Source organism: Alosa pseudoharengus, unplaced genomic scaffold (genome assembly GCF_046254945.1).
Source record: "Alosa pseudoharengus isolate Yale_2024_CS ecotype anadromous, Long Island Sound unplaced genomic scaffold, YU_APseudo_1.1 YU_APseudo_1.1_scf_16, whole genome shotgun sequence".
Classification (NCBI taxonomy): domain Eukaryota; kingdom Metazoa; phylum Chordata; class Actinopteri; order Clupeiformes; family Clupeidae; genus Alosa; species Alosa pseudoharengus.
The window spans coordinates 19,747,788-19,767,443 of record NW_027468630.1 but is presented as its reverse complement, the minus strand read 5'-3'; the positions used below and the strand labels follow the sequence as shown (position 1 = coordinate 19,767,443).

Here is a 19,656-nt window from a genome sequence, read left to right as displayed (position 1 = left end):
GCCACAGCGGCCGCCTCCTCCTCCTCCTCCTCCTCCTCCTCACCGATCTGGGGAGACATCTTTATGGCCGCCATGTACAGTTTATTAGGGGAGCACTCAACCTGCAGCCTAAAAGCACATGGAAACTTTTTAAAGGCAATCTTATACTCCTTCTGGTGACTCAGAGTGTGTGCGTGCGTGCCTGTGTGTGTGTGTGTGTGCGCTCGTTTTGTAAGTGCTTTGTTTTCCTTCTCCCCTCACCAGGTAACCAGCTCTCCCGTCTCCATGGACATGAATGGCCTGTCCGTCCCCACAGAGTTCCTCTCCCGCCACAACTCCGACGGCATCATCACCTTCGTGGACCCCCGCTGCATCAACGTGATTGGTTACCAGCCACAGGTCAGCGTCTTTCCATCAACGTGATTGGCTACCAGCCATAGGTCAACGGTCTCGCCTCTGCCGTGGGGCAGGGAGAGTCTCAGAACGTCATGTGCACATTCTTTCATAAGAGTTTCGTAACGCTCAGATTTCATAAGCCTCCTCTCGCCTGCCCCGCATCCCATGAGCAGTCTGAGGCTCATCGCCTCGCCTCCACTCGGCGGAGTGTAAACACCTGAGCTGAACATGTCAACACAGCCATGTTGGCATCTTTTGGCCTTGCCCTTTTCATGAACCTTTCGGTCATAATCATAATGAGTGAGCAGGCGTGTTTGCCTGGTCCTCTCTCTCTCTCTCTCTCTGTGTGTGTGTGTGTGTGTGTGTGTGTGTGTGTGTGTGTGTGTGTGTGTCAGTCTGAGAAGACGCCCCACTAGGCCCAACACACCCATTGTAACTGCCGTTGTTAATGTAGAGAATTATCCAACTGTAAAGTGGAATCAAATAAAGTGTGCGTGCGTGCGTCCACTCACTATGTGTTACAGCATGTGCCCAACATGACTTTCAATTGCTTTTAAAGGATCTGCTCGGGAAAGACATCCTGGAATTCTGCCATCCGGAGGACCAGAGCCACTTGCGGGAAAGCTTTCAGCAGGTATGTCTGTGTGGGTGAGGGTGACTGTCTTTGCATGTGTGTGTGTGTTTGTTTACCTTTGTTTGTTTGGGTGCACCTTTTTAGTAACTGCCCCAAGTATTATATTTGTCATTGTGTGGGTTGGTGTCCTCTTATATGTGAATGCACCATTGAATGTGCATGGCTGTCTGTGTCTGTGTGTCTGTCTGTGTGTGTGTGTGTACACCTTTGTGCGGGCCTGCCGTCTTTGCCTCACATCCCAACACAATCGCCTAGGCCTCCGCCAACCGAGCAGCAATAAAGAGCTCTCTTTGTTGAGCTCCAGAAAGCAGGCTCTCTGGTATTACAGGGCTCACATCGGGCATTGTCCTTCTGGCCTTATCTGGCAGTCGACAGTAATTAAGCTTGTTGGCTGGCTGACTGACACACACACACTGTTGGACCTCAACACTCACTCCCTTCCTCCCTCCCTCTCTCTCTGTTTCCTTCCCTCCCTCTCTTTTTCTCTTCCTCCCCTCTCTGGCTCTCCAGAGTCATCCTTCTAAGGTCACGCATCAGAGATTTATTTATTTATTATTTGTCTTCCCCCTGGCCACTCATCAGTGCTCATTCTCCGCTCTGGCCTACTCTTGCGCTCGATCTCGATCTCTCCCTGCCCACCTCCCTGCCCACTGCCCCCTGGCCTGCCCTCCCTGCCCACTGCCCCACCTTCCTGCCCACCTCCCACTGCCATGCCCTGCCCACCTCCCTGCCCACCTCCCTGCCCACTGCCCTGCCCACCTCCCACTGCCCTGCCCACCTCCCTGCCCACCTCCCTGCCCACTGCCCTGCCCACCTCCCTGCCCACTGCCATGCCCTGCCCTGCCATGCCCACCTCCCTGCCCACCTCCCACTGCCCTTCCCTGCCCACCTCCCTGACCTGCCCTGCTCTCCAGCCAGGCCCAGGTCCGTGCCAACAGATGCACAATGTTCTGGAAAAGTCAAAAGTGGGGCAAAAGAATATGCACAGTTACAGGAAAGGCTAGAAGAGTTATGAGAAAATCTAGGTTGCTCAAGCCTTGGGATAGCAACTGGTCACTGCTGTCAGGAAACCTCCTGCCTTTTCCTTATCATCAGCCCTCTGGTAAATGGAACCTGAGAGGACCTGTGAATCCCCCATCTTGCAACACGTACGCATGTACACCTGCTCTCTTGAGCGCAGTCATAACTCAGACGTGACACTAACTTCAACAGAGCCTGATGCTTAATGAAGAGAAAGTGCCTACGCCTGTTGGTGTGCAGAACAAGGACAGGAGTGTTATTGTTGGCCCAGGGCTCCGATATGAGTTGAGACATGAATAACATTAAAATGGCAGAGGCTTGTGAAAGCAGGCACCTTCTGTGTCAGCACATTAAACCATTTGCGTCTCTCAGAACATCGGTGTACTTCGTACCATCGTTTTCGTGGAAAAACAACAACAATCGCATCGTCTTGTGGAGCCAGTGTGTGCGCGACCTCGTTTGGCGAGCGGTTGCCGCCCTGCCCAGCTGTGGATGAGATCCTGCGCCCGGAGCTGTTGACTGAAGGAAAGGGAAAGGCGGTGAAATAACCGCTCGTCTCCCTCAGAGCCAGTGCCCATCTTTCACGGACCCACTTTTCCGGGGAAGGAATCCTCTCGCCCCTCCAACAGCAGAAAACGCTTCGGCCAAGTTGCCAAGAATAACACCCGGCATCCCGCAGCCTGTCCGCTGTCTGAACAGCACCATGTTGTTGTGCTGTGCCCACTGCCTCTGGTTCCCATTTTAAAACCCCCCCCCCCCCAACTGGTTTACATTAGGAAGCCCATCCTGCAGATTCTTTGTTTCTGATCTGTATCGACCAAGATAAGATGGTTTTACATTTTTCGAGTACTTCCAGTCTTTCACAAGTGGAAAAACCACTCTCTTCACTAACTCGGCCGTGGCACTTCAGATTCAGATGGAAACCATAACCCCTGTCAGCAGAGTGACAGCAGAAATGATACTATGGAAGGAATGTATAAGTTGCTCAATATTCTCGGCTGGGAGTCTGCCAAATGTCTCGCACCAACAGCAGTCTGGTGAGCGGAAGGCCCCTGTGTGTGTAAGGCATCTCCGCAATGCATCTTTTACTTACACACACACACACACACACACACACACACACACACACACACACACAGAAATATTGCTCATGCACGCACTCTGCCCATCTTATTATCTACAGACTCATTTGTGGGGCCCCCCCCTATATATTTAATGCAGATGCGTGGAGACAGCAGTCATGCAACGTGGTCTATCTAGGCCTCCACACCCGCTGTTTAACTAACAGTCGCATTCCTCCCAAGACAGTTACAATTATCGCAGGCCTGAAGCGAGCAAAAACGTTTGGCTTTATTTAAAAATGGAAATTAAACACGTAAAGGGCTTTATCATTTGTGTTGGTAATTGTAAGCTGGAATTGTTGTGAGAAGTATATATACTTTTTTGATCCCGTGAGGGAAATTTGGTCTCTGCATTTAACCCAATCGGTGAATTAGTGAAACACAAACAGCACACAGTGAACACACAGTGAGGTGAAGCACACACTAATCCCGGCGCAGTGAGCTGCCTGCTTCAACGGCGGCGCTCGGGGAGCAGTGAGGGGTTAGGTGCCTTGCTCAAGGGCACTTCAGCCGCGGCCCACTGGTCGGGGCTCGAACCGGCAACCCTCCGGTTACAAGTCCAGAGTGCTAACCAGTGGGCCACGGCTGTGTTGAAATGTGTGCGATAATGTGTTGAAATTTGTGCAATATATTTGTGTGAAAATTGTGTTGAAATGTGTGCGATAATATGTGCAGCTACACACCAAAGAGTCATTGCGTAGTTGAGCAGTGTGCCTCTTTCCCACGATTCTGTGCAAGCAGATGGAGCCTCTCACATCTGTCCTCTCTGTATGCTCGCCACGTCCTTTGCCATGTTCAAACGCTCACTCCTCTATACTATACATTTCTTAATCCCCCAGGGTTCTGACTTAACACATTGCCAAAAGTACATGTATTCTGGTGATTTGAGCTCAGGCAGATGTTCTCCCTGTTCCGCTCGCAGGTGGTGAAGCTAAAAGGCCAGGTGCTGTCGGTGATGTACCGCTTCCGCATGAAGAACCGTGAGTGGATGCTGATCCGGACCAGCAGCTTCACCTTCCAGAATCCCTACTCAGACGAGATCGAGTACATCATCTGCACCAACACCAACGTCAAGTATGTTTCCCTCTCTCACTCTTTGCACTGACACAAGCTACAGAACGCTGTTTCATACCAGAGCATCAGTACTAATGAAAACCTACAGGAAAACATGTCTGAGAATGCGTTACAGTAATGCTTGTAAATGTATGCCAAAAAAGCAAACAGTTTTGCTGTCTGAGAGTAATCAAGACGTCTCAGCTTGTCACTCCACATGCTAACTATCTATCTCTGACTGTAATTAAGTGCAGTTTACTGTAACGCTGGGGACTGCATTTATGCTGCCAAGTCAGGAAATGTTTATGTGGCTCACAGAATGCAGGCATTGGTTTTTTTTTAATTATTTTTTTTAAACCCTGTTTCAGAAGGCCAAATAATATTTGCCCTAGTTCTTGATTTACGTCTTGTTAATAAGGTGGGAAAAAGCAAGACTGAATTGAGTTATGCTCAAACTCGCAGACCCCGGCCTCTCTCTGCCTCCACCTCCTCTCCATCCCTCGGTTTTTTCCGTCTTGTTTACTGAAGGCCTGTGTTTGCTTAGGTCCCTCTGGTCCCTGGCTAGATGGATAGTCTCGCTCTGCTCCTGCAGAGGCAGGACAGTTAAGGTCACTGGCTGTCTAGGCCCCAACACGTCATCTCTCTCGCTCTCTCGCGCTCTCTCGCTCTCTCTCTCTCTCTCTCTCTGCCAACAGCAGTTCATCAGGCACAGGAATTCGAAAGGAGTTAGTTTTACCACTTTGTGTAAGCACATCAGTGCTAAAGACACTACACTGCAGGTGTGTTATTTCATTGTGTTAAGAGACCCGGTTCTAACAGTAGGGGGCACTTGTGTGTGTGTGTGTGTGTGTGTGTTCCACCTGCTGGGAGAACGTGAGCCAGGAAATGGCTCTGCGCTCACTTCATTGGAAGAAGGTGTGCTGTGCGTCAATGCTATTGTACAGGGTCGGGACGGTGCTTACTTTACTGAATGTAAACATCCTACTTTTCAAAACGGTGGACCGTGTTTGAGGCCCATACTTAACCTGCCCAGTGTCTAATTACTCGGACACTGATATGTGCTTTTACGTCGACGTGTGTAACGAGTACTGGCATTTCCTCTTCCAGAAGTCCCACTAATGACTTATGATGGAGCCAATAAGCGACTCTGTGGGAAGAGATTGGATTAACTATGTAAACATACCCCTCCACCTCACGCCACCATCACCACTCCTCCACCCGCCAACCCACCCGCCTCCCTCCCACAGCATGGCTGGAATAACAGCGCACTTTTCCAGCTGTAATGAGGCCCATAGAGGACCTCACGGGGTGACTCTCCTTAGATTTACTGCCCCACGGTGAAGAATTTAGCCTCTTACATCAGAGCCTCTGAGGGTGTAAATTATGCGTTTGGCCTTATGGGGGATGGCCGAGGTGGGGACACCACGGGAGACTCACGGCTGCTCCCACTCGATTTGCTCTGGGATTGGAGGAGAATGCGTGGGCAGGGTTGGGGTGTCTGTCTGTAGTAGTGCAGCAAGGGGCAGAGGAGGGGGAGGGGGTGGGGGAGGGGGATGCAAATCGGGCGCCGGGTGGAAATCAGGAGAGGATCAAGCAGTGTTTGGGATTGCATTGCCTGCTGGAAAGCAGCTGGACCCGAACCGACCGCCACCACGAGTTCGGCAGGGAAAATATGTCACAGCATCCGACTTGTCTGTAAGATGCACTGCATCTCTGGGTTGGGATGTGTCTGCAGTAATGAATGGCCTCCGGGCCTCAGGGTTGCGTCTCGCAAGCTTATGTACCAGAGACACATGATGGGAACCGGGGGTGGTAGTGGGGGGTGGGGGCAGTGGGTGGCAGTGCTACTGTTAGCTTGTGTAGACACACAATCATTTTTATCACGCTTTCCTCCCAGCGCAGGACTCGCACTCGTGCTTTGAGACGATCGAAAGTTAATTTGTAATCCCCTCAGCGCGCCGGACTTTATCGAACCCATAGTTTGGGGAGATGTATGGGGACGGTGGAATTTTGACCCTGGTAAGTTTTATGGAGCTGTCGCGGAGAGCGACCAAGGTGGCCCCGCGTTGAAAGCTCCACCTTTTTGTCTGGACAGCTGCCAGCGAATAATAATCAACCCGATAAAACAAACAGCATGGCAACAGGCACCAGACCCCACAGGGGAAGATCTCTACCCCAAACATCTCTGATAGTATTTAGATATGATTTTCCTGAGTGCCAGAGTCCACACTGTTTTATATTACAGAGAAAAATCAAGTCGTAAACACACAGGCAGGTGTGGTCCTCAGTGCTAGTTTCGTCTCTAGCCCTGTGGCAAACCTTTTGCCTCTCCTTTGGTGTGGGACTTCTCAAAGGACTCTCTCAAGTCTAAAAGATGTCTTTCATATCCACATATTTTCACCTCTCTTTTTTTCCCCCGGAGGCCCTTGTCTGTCCGAAACGAAGGGCTTGAAAGCTAGACCAGCTGTGTCCACAGTTAAGCACAATTCATGCCTTGCAAAGAGTGCCTTTCTGTTGATGTTTGTCGTATTGATTTAAGAGATGGACATCTAATCGTGAGTCATGAAAGCCATAGTCCATTGTTTTACTTTCTGAACTTGCCAGCTGATAATTTCTTGAGTGGAGAGGTTTCAGTTTCGACTAAATTAAAACAGAAATTCCCCTTTTATAAACTTTTGGCTGTTTCATTATGTATATTTAGCTTGTTTTTTTTCCGCCTGATGCAGCTCCTAAAACGTTAATGTTATGTTTTAGTATGCAGGAGGCAACCCGCAGGAAGAAATTGGGTATGAAAATAGTTACACACACACATAATTTACTCGTCTTTACTGCAGCAAACTGATAGCGACGGCAAATAATTTCAGCACACTTCCAGACTGTGTCCATAAACCTGAGTTTAATTTAATGGCAAAAATGGTCAGCACGGCCCGGCTCTGCCTCTCACATTTAAAGAGCGACCTGTGGAGGCCAGTAAAGTAGGCCCAAGCTGCAACCTTGTTGGCACAGCTCACCAGCCTCCTGGCTCCAACGGACACGTGCGTATATGAGGTACAGTATATGTACACATGCACATATACCTCATTCAGGCAAAACTGGTATATATGCATTACACAAGCACAAATATTTAATAAATACTAAAATAAATACACACACACACCCACCATATATTTATTTTCTAGCACAATACATCATCTTTTGTCTAGTGTTTTTTCAAGTTAATGTCCAGGCAGAAAAACATTATTTGTCAAAACACAAATGCTCTATAAATCAGAATTCGGCATTAATGGGTATTAATCATTTTGGGCTTTGTTGCCTTTCCACATTTCCACATTCACGCTTGTATACACACAAATAATAAACAGAATTCATCAACAACTAATTCTGAAGTTGTTAAAATTTGAATGTAAATAGAGAATGTAAGTCTAGAAGCTGGCTTAACATGGCCATCTATGAAACCAGAGATGATTTGAATACATTCTTCTGATGGGAGGTTGGCTTCATTACTTGACCAAATGTTCTGCCCGCTGTTGTCAAAAGTCAAGTATTTGAGACTCTTGAGGACATTATCGTCCCAAGCACTTCTTAATTTCTGACTTCCTCAAGACACGTACTCCCACAGACCTCCATAGTTTAAAAACATTCCAAAACACCCAAATAAGCACAGCAAGCACAAACAACACACACAGCCCCTCATGCACACCCATACAACTGATAAGATAACACACAGCCACACACACACACACACACACAGAGGCCTGGGGCCATCATTGGCCAGGTTTGGGCAGCAGCAATAGCCTTGCTCATTATCATGACAACCGGCCCAGCCCCTGCAGCCGGCGTGTCCTGCAGAATAAAGGGGGAGTCACAGTGCCCGTGATTAAGCCATTCTTCATCTGTATCGACTCCCCTAATGTAGATGAGGCTTGGAGCGGGCGCTCAAGCAGAAACAACAAATGATGAACTTCGGCATGCCGGGCGGAGATGAAAAGACGTTTTCTTGTTTTTTTTTCTTCCTCCTCCTCTTTCTCTGCCCCTCTATTTATTCACTCTCATAATGGCTTTTCAGGCATAGATCATCTACAGTTTGTTCTTGAAGTGAGGCAGTCCGAGTTCAGTTCCTGTGGAAACTTGGACTCGGGTCGTATTTTGAGACTGTTTTTTTCACCTCCCTCTTTCGCTCGCTCACTTTTCAAAAGTTCAAATATCGTTCAGTGTCTTGGGTGTTATCCATTTCACCCTGGTGTTGGTTCAGGTGACCCTGATTGCACTCAGCTCCCTTTAGTCTGGCACAGGAACAGTAAACCCGTCTTTCTGTCTGGTCCCCTATCTCTCTCTCTCTCTCTCTCTCTCTTCTCTTCTCTTCTCTTCTCTTCTCTTCTCTTCTCTTCTCCTCTCTTCTCTCTTCTCTTCTCTTCTCTTTCTCTCTCTCTCTTCTCTTCTCTTCTCTTCTCTTCTCTTCTCTTCTCTTCTCCTCTCTTCTCTCTTCTCTCTTCTCTTCTCTTCTCTTCTCTTCTCTTCTCTTCTCTTCTCTTCTCTTCTCTTCTCTTCTCTTCTCTTCTCTTCTCTCTCTCTCCCCCCCACCGTCCCTCGCTCTCCCTCTTTTGCTATTCACACACACGCAAAAATGTGTAAGGGTGAAGGCTAAGGACTTCTTGACATGAAAGGCTTTTTGAAGTATTTTCCTTCATTAAGTGTGTTTTTTTTTTTTTTGACCAGTTCTTTTTGAAGTGGCCTTCGCATGCAGAGGTGCCAGTAGCGTAAGTAGATGATGGTGAACTCCCATTAAGTTGCTCGTCAGGGACCAATGCCCACATACATTGTGGCAAGAGCTCGCCAGGCTAGAGGAAAAAAAGGCGGAGGCTTCGCGTTTTCCATGAATCCATAATGGTGTTCAATTATTTTTCCTGTCATAACTTTCGAGTGGGCATATTTCAGCATGTAAACAGCCAGTAACTCAACCTCGGGAGGTGTGGTGGAGCCTGTGCACTCCTGTCAGGGATGAGGGAGGCTCATTTGCAGGAGACATTTTGTGTTTGGTTCGATAGACCTGCCTCCACATGGACTTCATTACTGAGGACTCCTGGATGTTCACTGGTATTACAGGGATGCCAGTGTCCTATTTTTTTTCCAAAAGAGACAAACAGAAATGGACTCAAAGTGCCTTCTGAGAAAGCTGTGCCTGCCTGCCTGGCTACCTCCAGAAATAAACAGCCATATTATGCCATGTCCCGGTATAAAAAAAAAAGATCAGCTCATTTTAGTAAACAGGAAATTTCAGCTTTGGATTTTTCGGAAAAAGTCTGCAGGAAATCACCACATAGCCCTTCAAAAATGTCAATATCTAAATGAGATTGTACAGTGGAAAAGCAAGCGATCTACAAAGTGTTTTAGGTCTCCACCGCATCTTCATCAGTCACAGTGTTTATTTTCGCGCCCATTAAAATAATCATGCATGAAATTGAAACCCCTGTGAACACTGCAGTTAGACTCAACTCTGACTTAACGCATCTCGTTCTGGCTGCAGTCTAGCGATCCAGCTGATGGCATGTTTACACACAGGATGGAATTCTGTTTGCCTCGATGGCACACTGCTGGAGCCGATTGTGTCATTTGGCTTTGATGTTGGGGTCGTTGTGTGCTGCGCTCGAGGGCCAACTGTGTTGTGTTTTGTGTAAACGGGTGGTTGTTGTTGTTGTTTTGGTGATGTCTGAAGACTTTGGCTCTCCTTCTGTGTGCATTGCAGGCAGCTCCAGCAGCAGCAGCAGGCCGAGCTGGAGGTCCATCAGAGGGATGGCCTGACCGCCTACGACCTCTCCCAGGCAAGCCCCCCTCCAGACTGCTCTGCTGTCTCTCACCCCACCTTCCTTACCTCCCCACCCAAGGCCACCGCTGGGGGAAAATGATCTATTAACATACATAGGCCACCATCCATCATTTTGGAAGCTGTCCTTGGTTCAGTTTTTGTGGTATTGCTCCAACCTGACTTGGTATTTCTCTGCAGGTGCCCGTCCCTAATGTCCCCTCGGGAGTGCACGAGACTGGGAAGGCCATCGACAAAACTGAGGCCATGTTCTCCCAGGAGAGGGACCCCCGCTTCGCTGACATGTATTCTGGCATCTCTGGATGTAAGTGCATTGCTTTAGAAACAAGTGACCCCTTCTGTCTGCTGTTGCATGGTCTTGTACTCCGTTGTGTATTGAAGATTGAATATAATGTAACCTAATGTAGATATAGAGGTATGGTCTTATGGAAGCTTGGCAGAATATGGTCTTCAGGGTTTTGTGGTGTTCCAAGGGCCAGGCCAGTATACTTATAAATAAGTATAAATAAAGTATCTATCTAAGCACCTTTAAGTAAGGGATAATGTATTGTCCGCCGGCAATTATCAGAAAATAAGTCCCGACAGGGAGACCTGAAGGGACTTATTTTGACCTGAAGGGATTTATTTTCTGATAATTATTGGGGCGGTGGTAGTGTAGCGGTTAAGGAACTGGGCTAGCGTGCAGTAGCTTGAAAGTTGTCGGTTCAATTCCCGGCTTCCACCGTTGTGCCCTTGAGCAAGGCACTTAACCCCAAGTTGCTCCGGGGACAATGTAATACCTTGTAATATAGTTGACATATGTAAGTTGCTTTGGCTAAAAATGCGTCAGCCAAATGTAATGTAATGTAATGTAATTACCGGCGGACAATATTACACGGCTACTTGCCAAAACGAGAAAATAAACAAAGAAATAAATAGTTCGCCACACAGATAGAACTTGACAGTTTCAGGTGTTGCGTGGCAACGTCTTACTAGCTTACTTTCCCTTTCAATGAAAATCCATTGCGAACGGACGTCTTGCGGAGGGATAAGAAAGACGTTAATCAACCCGTTGTCATTGACAGCGGTGATATACTTTGCCGGTGATTATATAAATTTAACATAGGCCCGAACGTTGGGAAGGCCCATTCATGTGAATGGAACCTTCTGCAGCACTCTGAAGAGCCATGTAATAATAGTTAGTAAGTGCCCCTCACAGCAGAATCCAAATCTTGGACATTTTAAAGGCCATTATTATAGTGGATGGAATCCATTATCTTGAAATCTCCTGGCTTATTATTATTATTATTATTATTATTATTATAACCATTTTTTCTTTTTACCTTTTCAAGAATTAATGCGACTCTAACCGCTTAACATACAGACATGTTGAAATAACCGTTCTGAAGGTCTGGAGTGGGGCAAGAGTTATTATTTCCGATTTTTTAAAAAGTTTATACTTTTTGAGAAATAAGGGATTAAAAATGTTAAAAACCTAATTTTCCCCCCATAAACTTCAAAGGCTGTGATGTCATAATGGCCTAAAGGCAGCTGCGCTTGTTAAAGGTGCGATTTGTAGGATTGTTAACGAATGTTCTGTAGGCCAAAATCAAAACACTGGTGAACGTTCTCAAGACTACCAGACGCGAGCCTCTTCTGGGTTGCCAGGTGTAATGAAGACTTAGCTAACGTTAGTTGACCTGCAGCTGCTTTAACGTTTCTCCAACCATGACCCAGCTACACATTACGGAAACAGTGAAAACAAAAAATACCTCTCTAACCAACGTAACATATTTAGCTGAAGTTAGCGATGCAGATTTTAGAAGTTTAGCATAGGCTACCTGTTGTGGAGAAATATGGCCAGCTCTGCGTCAGACTTGATATTCTTAGTTTGACGAAGACGTCACCATCTCAGGAAGCTCCTCCGATGTCCACTTAATTTGTTTCTTGTTTTAATTTTGGAAATTTGCCTGCCTCTTGTAGGCGTTCATGACTACAACTGACAGCTGTTGACAGTTGGCCTTTGCTAATTTGGCAACCCAAATAGGAGGGCGCGCTAGCCCATTATTAATACGCTATTCTAGAATTAATCGTTCAAAACATAAACGAAAATTCCAAGAGATTCCGCCCCGTAACTGATTTTTTTCATGGGTTTTACGGGGTTTCACGGGTTAGAGTAATGTTGTCAAATAAGCCATTACTTCAATTCATCGTGTTTCCTCACTCTCTGACAACATATGGTGATCATTTTTGGAATGGTTACAGTTTATTTTCCATTATTTCCTACATACTGGACCTTTAAGCTCCCAGAGTAGTTCCCGGGCTAATTAGAACATGGGCACAGGTGTCACCTGTGAATTCAACCGTCTCAGCTTCTAATGCATACAATCTGGTGCTCCCTAAAACTACACATCCTGTTTAAGTGTTTCCCGTGTGTCAAAATAAAAGTCACAGCCATATCTCATGCTTTGAGCATTATATCTCCAGAACGGTTTGACGCATATGCTTCAAATTTGGTACAAGTGTTCGTATGGACTCAAAGATGAAGTGAGTTGATGTTGGAGGTCAAAGGTCAAAGGTCAACTCAATGAACACACTGAGTGCGATATCTCAAGAATGCCTTGACATACATGCCTGAAATTCGGTATGAGTGTTTGTATGGACTCAAAGATGAAGTGAATTGATGTTGGAGGTCAAATGTCAAGGTCAAAAACACCTTGAGTGTTATATCTCAAGAAAACCCTTGACACACAAGGTCTTTTGGTATGAGGGTTTGTATGAACTCAAAGATTAAGTGATTTAATGGGTTTTTTTCAAGGAATTTCCCCACCAACATTAAGCCAGCAGCTTTCCATCCACTATTGTAATTCCTCTGGCATTACATTCTAGTTTTACACCTGGTCTCTCTCCAGGTGATGCATTAATGTCTGTGAAGAGCGTGAAAGGTTCCCAAATAGCATGTGTGTTCACAGCACTTTTCTTCTCTTAGCTGATAAGAAGATGATGGTCCCATCGTCCACAGCAGGGAGCCAGCAAATCTACTCCCAAGGAAGTCCCTTTCAGCCGGGCCACGCTGGAAAAAGTTTTAGGTGAGAGGTCTGTGTGTCTGTGTCTGGTGTGTGTGTGTGCGTGTGTGTGTGTGTGTGCGTGTGTGTGTGTGTGTGAGAGAGACTTGGATAGAAATAAGGTGCAGAGGCTGTCAGGATGTTTACTTTCAAACCCTCATGGTCTTGAAACCTGAGCAATCTTTTTCAACTTGAGCAATCAAGTTGTGTTGATCCAGACTAAAGCGGTCAGCCTGCGCTTTTCACTCATGACATGGCGTTTGGCCTTCGCAGCTCATCAGTGATCCATGTGCCGGGGGTCAACGACATCCAGCCGTCTGCGTCCGCGGGGCAGAATCTAGCCCAGATCTCCAGACAGCTCAATCCCGGCCAGGTGTCCTGGACAGGAAGCAGACCTCCTTTCTCAGGCCAGGTGAGTTCTGAGCACCACGCTCCGATCCGTGACTGCGCTCGTGCGCCCCGGACTTAAGTACTCAAATTCTCTGCATGCCTGTTTGGGGTCGATTAACCTAATTAGCTGCGGTAATGGAAACATGCCTCGTTATTGTGTAGCGTGTTCCAGAGATGTGCACATGGGAATGGGATCTCGCATACCCCAGGGTTTTACATGAACCATTTTAATAACACTCATCTGTCTCTCTTTTCTCCCCTGTTTCTCTCTTACTGTCCCTCCCTCCCTCCCTCCCTTCCTTCCTTCCTTCCTCCCTCTTTCTCTCCCTCCCTCCCTTTCTCCCCCTCCCTCCCTCCCTTCCTCCCCCTCTCCCTACTTCCAGCAACTCCCTGCACAGTCCAGCAAGGCCCAGTCGTCTCCGTTTGGGATCGGCTCCAGCCACAGCTACCAGGCTGACCCGTCCTCCTACAGCCCTCTGTCCAGCCCGGCCACTTCCTCCCCCAGTGGCAACGCCTACTCCAACCTAGCCAATCGCAGCACAGCCTTTGGTAAGCGGCCACGTCCTTAATTGCCACAATGTATTCGCCTCCAGCAGCCACACGTAGTCAAACACAGCACCTGTCCGCTAACCACACTCGGTTGATACATGGCTGTTTGCGCACACATTAGATAAGGTTAAATCCCTGTCAAACTCCCTGCCACCACCAGGTCATATCGGTCATCATGGGTGCCTTTCTGCATTGTATGCTTATGGAAAAGAAAAACCGACATTAAACCCTGTTCACACATCAAACAAAGGCACGGCCATATTTGCATTCGTTTACTCACCCCCCCTCTTCCTGTCAGCCCTGCTCAGACTTCTCTCTGACCAGGTCCCTCACGTCCAAACACAGGCCTGCCTGCGGAGACGCGCGCGGCTTTCGCTGAAGCTTCATTAAGTCCACGCGCTCACACAGAGAGCATAAAGGGCAGTGTGATCATGACACAGGGGACGGGCGCCGCTGGGGGCCGAGGGCCACGAGGAGTGCGAACAGCAGGAAGCCCAGAGCGCCGCGTCTCCGAGCGCCAGCTGGCACCCATAGGTTTTTAATCAGCGTGCCGTGCCGTGGTACCGCCACACTTCAAAAGGGGGCCGAAATCTGGTTTCCATACATTTCCAGCAATGCCAAAGCACGGCATTAATCACCCAAATCATAAGTCCCTCTGACAGTTTTTTTTTTTTTTTTTTTTTTTTTACATAGACAAGACAATTCCACAATGGCTGGAAATTCCTTGGCTCTAATCCACAATCCTGCTGGATTGGTTGTAGAGCCGTTTTTCCTGGTGGATGTATAGCGTGCAGTGAAACACTTAAGTGGGGATTATGTCAATGCTCTGTTCACGAGAAACATAAAGGGGCATCATGCGAAAGCCAAGTCACCCCCGACCATTCTCGTACTCCTGGGGCAAGAGGCATCTGCGTTGGGCTACGACTCCATTTTTTCTCTTTGAGCAACTTTGCCTGTGGCGGAACGAGCGAGTCCGCCCCGTCCCCAGTCTGATTAGTGGGGTCGGTTTGATAAGTCATTTAGGCTGGAAAAAGGTGTCATTAAAATTCCGCACGCACGCCTAGCGACTGCGCCAGAGATCCACGCTTTAAGTGGCTCCCCAGAAACCCTGAAGGCTTGTACCAGCTGCTCACAAATGAAGCCATTCTCCAGCCTCATGTCCAGATGATTCACTTTTAATGCGTTGTCATTAGCCACGTGAAACGTTCCAGTCTCCTCTCTCTATCATGGTTTCATAACACAAGGCAAGACTTCAAACATTAGCACCCAGCTATCAATGGCTCTTTTTTTTGTCCCACACTGCTAATAGTTGGCAAGGAAAAACAAGTCCTTCTGTCTCTTTTTATGATGTAAATGTAATGGATTCTTCAATGAAGGATCACCACCCCCAACAGTGATGTTTTGTTTTTTTGTTTTTTGTTTTTCGGCAGTGAGCGTTCATCAGTGGATGAGTCAGTCAGGGTTGCCTGGAGCTAAATCAACAGTTTGTTCTGTGATGAGACGCTGTGCTTTTGGTCACCTCTGTGGAAAAAAAGCCTTTTTTGGAAAGCTATTTGCCACAGAAATGGTTGACGACTTGCCACTTAATTCTTTAATTCTCAGTGACGAATGCACATAGACATTGTTAAACTATTGATATTGAGTGCAACAAAGTACTTCAGTTTAGGATGTCAGTACTTTTGTAGTCTGGTAGCTTAGTGGTCCATGAGAAGTGAAAATGCATCAGTGATGAATGAGAGTAGGAATTAATGGTTTAAATAAACATAGTTTTTATTTAAACCATTAAGTCACAGAAACACTTCTGGAGAGCTATATACAAACACAAACTCTAAACTGGTGAGTCATGCAATGACTCAAGCAGAAAACACCAAAAAGAGCCCTTACGTCATCACATCATAATTCTAGAGTGTTTGCAACAATGTGGGCCTCTTGGAGAGGTGCTGTTGGGGATGCAGGTGGTGTGGCTTGTGCACCCTGCAGTGCTCAGACAGATGTCAGTGAGTGGCTACACAGACCCCATCATCATAATTGCCATGGAGGACACGCGTTGATTGACAGCGACTGTAATATCAGGCCAAAGGTACCAAGAGTTGACGTAGGTTCATGATCAGGTGATGGGCGGCAAGATGGTTCAGTATTATTATTATTCAATCCCTTCTAGTTCTGCTTCTCATTCTTAATGTCTGTCATCACACTTTTAGCCCGTTTCAGATACACATACACTTATTTGGAGTACTCTAAGGACCATCAAAATAGTTACATAAGTACTAGGGTTCACAGAACAAGGTTGATTGTTGATGTGGTTGAGGTTGATGTGGTTAATTTGGAAAGCTTTTAGGCAGCTGTGATGGTCTCTTAGCAGCATGGCTAATGCATTTGAAATGACAGTGAAAATCCCCATGTATTAATTGCAAAGCATCAACAACTGTGAAAGTTCCTAAGCAATACATGGTGTCTGGTCACAAACAGTACTGAGAGGAACACTTGGGGCTTGATGGTCCCTAATGGATAGGTTCAGGTGTGTGGGTGGGTGGGGGCTGGGCATCTCTTGACTGGTCATTCTGTGGAGATGACTGGGGCAAGGCGGTTGCCAAAAGTGAAGTTCTGCACCAGTATCTCATCAGCCAGGACCACACCTGTGGGCATCTCACTAAGAGACTCCCTCCACACACACACACACACGCACGCACACACACGTCTTCCCTTCAGCCCATCAGCTTGCCATGCATACGCAGCCCGTATAATTTCTTAGAAAGAGCAGAGTCTGTGATGGGTGCGGTAGCCGCTGGTGACAGAATGTCAAAAGCGTTCGCTTTCACATTCCGTCGGCTCCCAGGAAATGTTCTGAAGTTTGAGCGCCTCTGGAACGCACCTCAGCAGGGGGTCGCAAACGTGAAGGCGCTCCCTAAGCAGCAGCCAGGTCTCTGCAGAGATTTCCATCAAAGCCTCCTTTATAGTTTCTCCTCCCTCTTGGCCTGACACCCTATTAACATTTGGATGCAGTATGTACTTCCATTTTCTCGATGTCACAGTCTGCCATTTCGACTTTGGGACCTTGGGGGTTAAATGGGTCTGCACTGAGCTTCATGGTCCTTCCTCTCACCTGTGTGTGTGTGTGTGTGTGTGTGTGTGGCCATTTTTGTCTGCAGATGTGTCAGCAGAGGGCAGTCAGAGCGGAGGGCAGTTCCAGGGCAGGCCGTCGGAGGTGTGGTCCCAGTGGCAGAGCCAGCACCACGGCCAGCAAGGGGGAGAGCAGCACCCCCACCCCCAGCCCAGCCAGACAGAGGTGTTCCAGGTAAGCACCCCCCCCCCCCCCCGGCCCCTTTTGCCCTTTTATGCTTTTTTTACTACTAATCTTTGCTCTTGTTTATGTAAAACGCATTGAATTACCCCAATGCATTAAATGCGCTATATAAATAAGCTTGCCTTGCCTCCCTGATGCTGCAAACAAAGTGGAAAGTTTCTCTTACATTTATTCAATTAACAGACACTTTTCATCCAAAGTGACTTATTATATCAGTTATTCTATCCTCTTAGCATCTGCAGTCATCTGTTTGCAGTATATAGCTGTGTTTGACTTTACTGTGTCATAACTTGGAAGATGAGACTGGGTAAACATGCACACATATCTGCTACTCTCTCTAACCCTGGACTTTCTCCGATTGCAGGATATGTTGCCAATGGCCGGAGATCCCACACAGGGTACAGCCAATTACAACATTGAAGATTTTGCAGACTTGGGCATGTTCCCTCCATTTTCCGAGTAAGGACGGTGGTCCAGGTGAACAGAACTCTGCGCTTTCTTTTTTTTTTTTTGTGGCTCTCATCTCAACTCACCAGTAAACTTAACAGCACTCCGCAGCGGGGATGTGTGGATGCACCCCCCTGCTCTTCACATCGTCTTCATCCTCCTCCAGGCACTGAGGCAGGATCTCTCAACTCACACACACACACACACACACACACACACACACCCCCCACACACAAGGACACTCAGGCACCTCACTCCCTCTCTATCTCTCCCCCCTCTCTCTCTCTCTCTCTCTCTCCTGAGGGCTATCTCGGGGGGCAAAGATGGCTATTTCACAGAGATAGTCGAGAGATGCCCCTTTTTTTTAAATATATGTTCACATATATTTGATGCCTATTTTTCAGAGTCTTTATATGGAAAAGAAGGGAATTTTCCGTTGGTATTTTTTCCTTGCACTTCACTTTAACGTTGCCAAACCTCACCAGGCTCAGTGACACAGGACATGCTGATGTAAGCCTCTTCAGCACCAGCACACGTGACTCTTCTCGTGGGGAAAAAAAAATATCGTACTATATATGTAGTGATGTCCATAACCTAGGTAAACTAATAACAGTGTAGAAGAATCTTGTGTAAAATTGAAAAAAAAATGTAAAAATTAAAAGACGATACATAAAAGTAAATGATGCAAACATACAAAATAAACATTTTCAAAGAAGTTGCTAAACGTTACAGCTTGAAGTGCACTTCATTTAAGCTTTTATCACCAGCCTCCTGTCTTTTCAGAAAGGAAAACCGCCATACAGTGAAAGCATTGCGCAATATGTGTTGCATTCTTGTGGCCGCCGCAATTATTTGTTACTTTTACCTTTTCAAGTAATAACATAGACTTTATGGTCTAGAACTTTTACATGACTGATTGTATTATGTCACAGAAAGAGTAATGAGATGACCTTGAAGTGAAGAATTCTTTTGCTAAATCAAAATGTTTTTGTAAATAATGTGATTTTGATTTTTTTGTTGTCAAATTGTGTTTTCTTTCACATACACAGCAAATATACATATTTGTGTAGGTTTCATTTCATTGTGTGTAATGTGAGTGGTACATATTTAACTATTGGTATTTAGTTAGCTTGTTAATTGTACATTGCGTTTAGACTTGTATAAATTGTGTAAATGTGCCCCATTATTTTTGTGTAACTTTAAACAAAACAACTGTGCTTGTGACAATAAATTTTCATTGGTTATGTGGCTTTGAAAAAGATCTGCCCCAGGCTTTGTCTTTCATAGTGAGACTTTCAACACTTTTTTTGAAACTGGCAATCATACTGTTGAATTCAGAAACCTTTCACTACGTGATGCCTGTCATGACGACTTATTTTTTCGAAACACCTCTCTGTAGTCCCTGGGAATTGTGTGTGTGTGTGTGTGTGTGTGTGCGCCCCTTTGGGACCCCTTGTAGTCTGTTTAAACGTGTAAGGAAGTGTGCTCTTCCTGACTGGAAGTGGGTTTGCCGTACGAAGCGCTGAGCGTTGCACTCTCCCAGCACTCCCCCTGCGTAGCCAGTGCGGGCATTCCTCACTTCGGCCCAGACACCAGCACATCAGCACTGATATGGATCTGTTTTCTTTAAGGAGGATCCCATTTACTTAACCCCTAACTCTCAAACTGTTGCAGTTAAAACAATTCGAGTGATCCCTTCCCACTGCCAGGGCCCCTCTGCTTTGTGTGTGCTTAACAAAGGGGCCCCCAAGCTGCGCCGATGCTCATCTTAAAACGTTATTTACTTTAAGTAAATAGTCTTGTTTCCCACATCAAAACACTCAGCGGTGTCAAAGGGATAATGTAGATTTGGAAATGTAACTCAACAAGCCTTTTTTTACACTTTAATAAAAGGAATG

General features: G+C 46.7%; 1 protein-coding gene across 2 annotated transcripts in view; it reads left to right on the top strand.

The window, feature by feature from the left end:
* Nucleotides 1-19,017, top strand: part of arnt2 (aryl-hydrocarbon receptor nuclear translocator 2) — a 40,082-nt gene extending 21,065 nt beyond the window's left edge. For both annotated transcript variants that reach the window (XM_076287361.1, XM_076287360.1), the window contains 10 exons: nt 244-378; nt 935-1,009; nt 4,073-4,224; nt 9,947-10,022; nt 10,205-10,328; nt 12,993-13,092; nt 13,342-13,480; nt 13,842-14,007; nt 17,157-17,302; nt 17,676-19,017. In XM_076287361.1, coding sequence (XP_076143476.1) covers nt 244-378; nt 935-1,009; nt 4,073-4,224; nt 9,947-10,022; nt 10,205-10,328; nt 12,993-13,092; nt 13,342-13,480; nt 13,842-14,007; nt 17,157-17,302; nt 17,676-17,774 — 1,212 coding nt within the window. In that variant the 3' untranslated portion in view covers nt 17,775-19,017. The remainder of the gene's footprint in view (nt 1-243; nt 379-934; nt 1,010-4,072; nt 4,225-9,946; nt 10,023-10,204; nt 10,329-12,992; nt 13,093-13,341; nt 13,481-13,841; nt 14,008-17,156; nt 17,303-17,675) is intronic.
* The last annotated feature ends 639 nt before the right edge of the window (nt 19,018-19,656 follow it).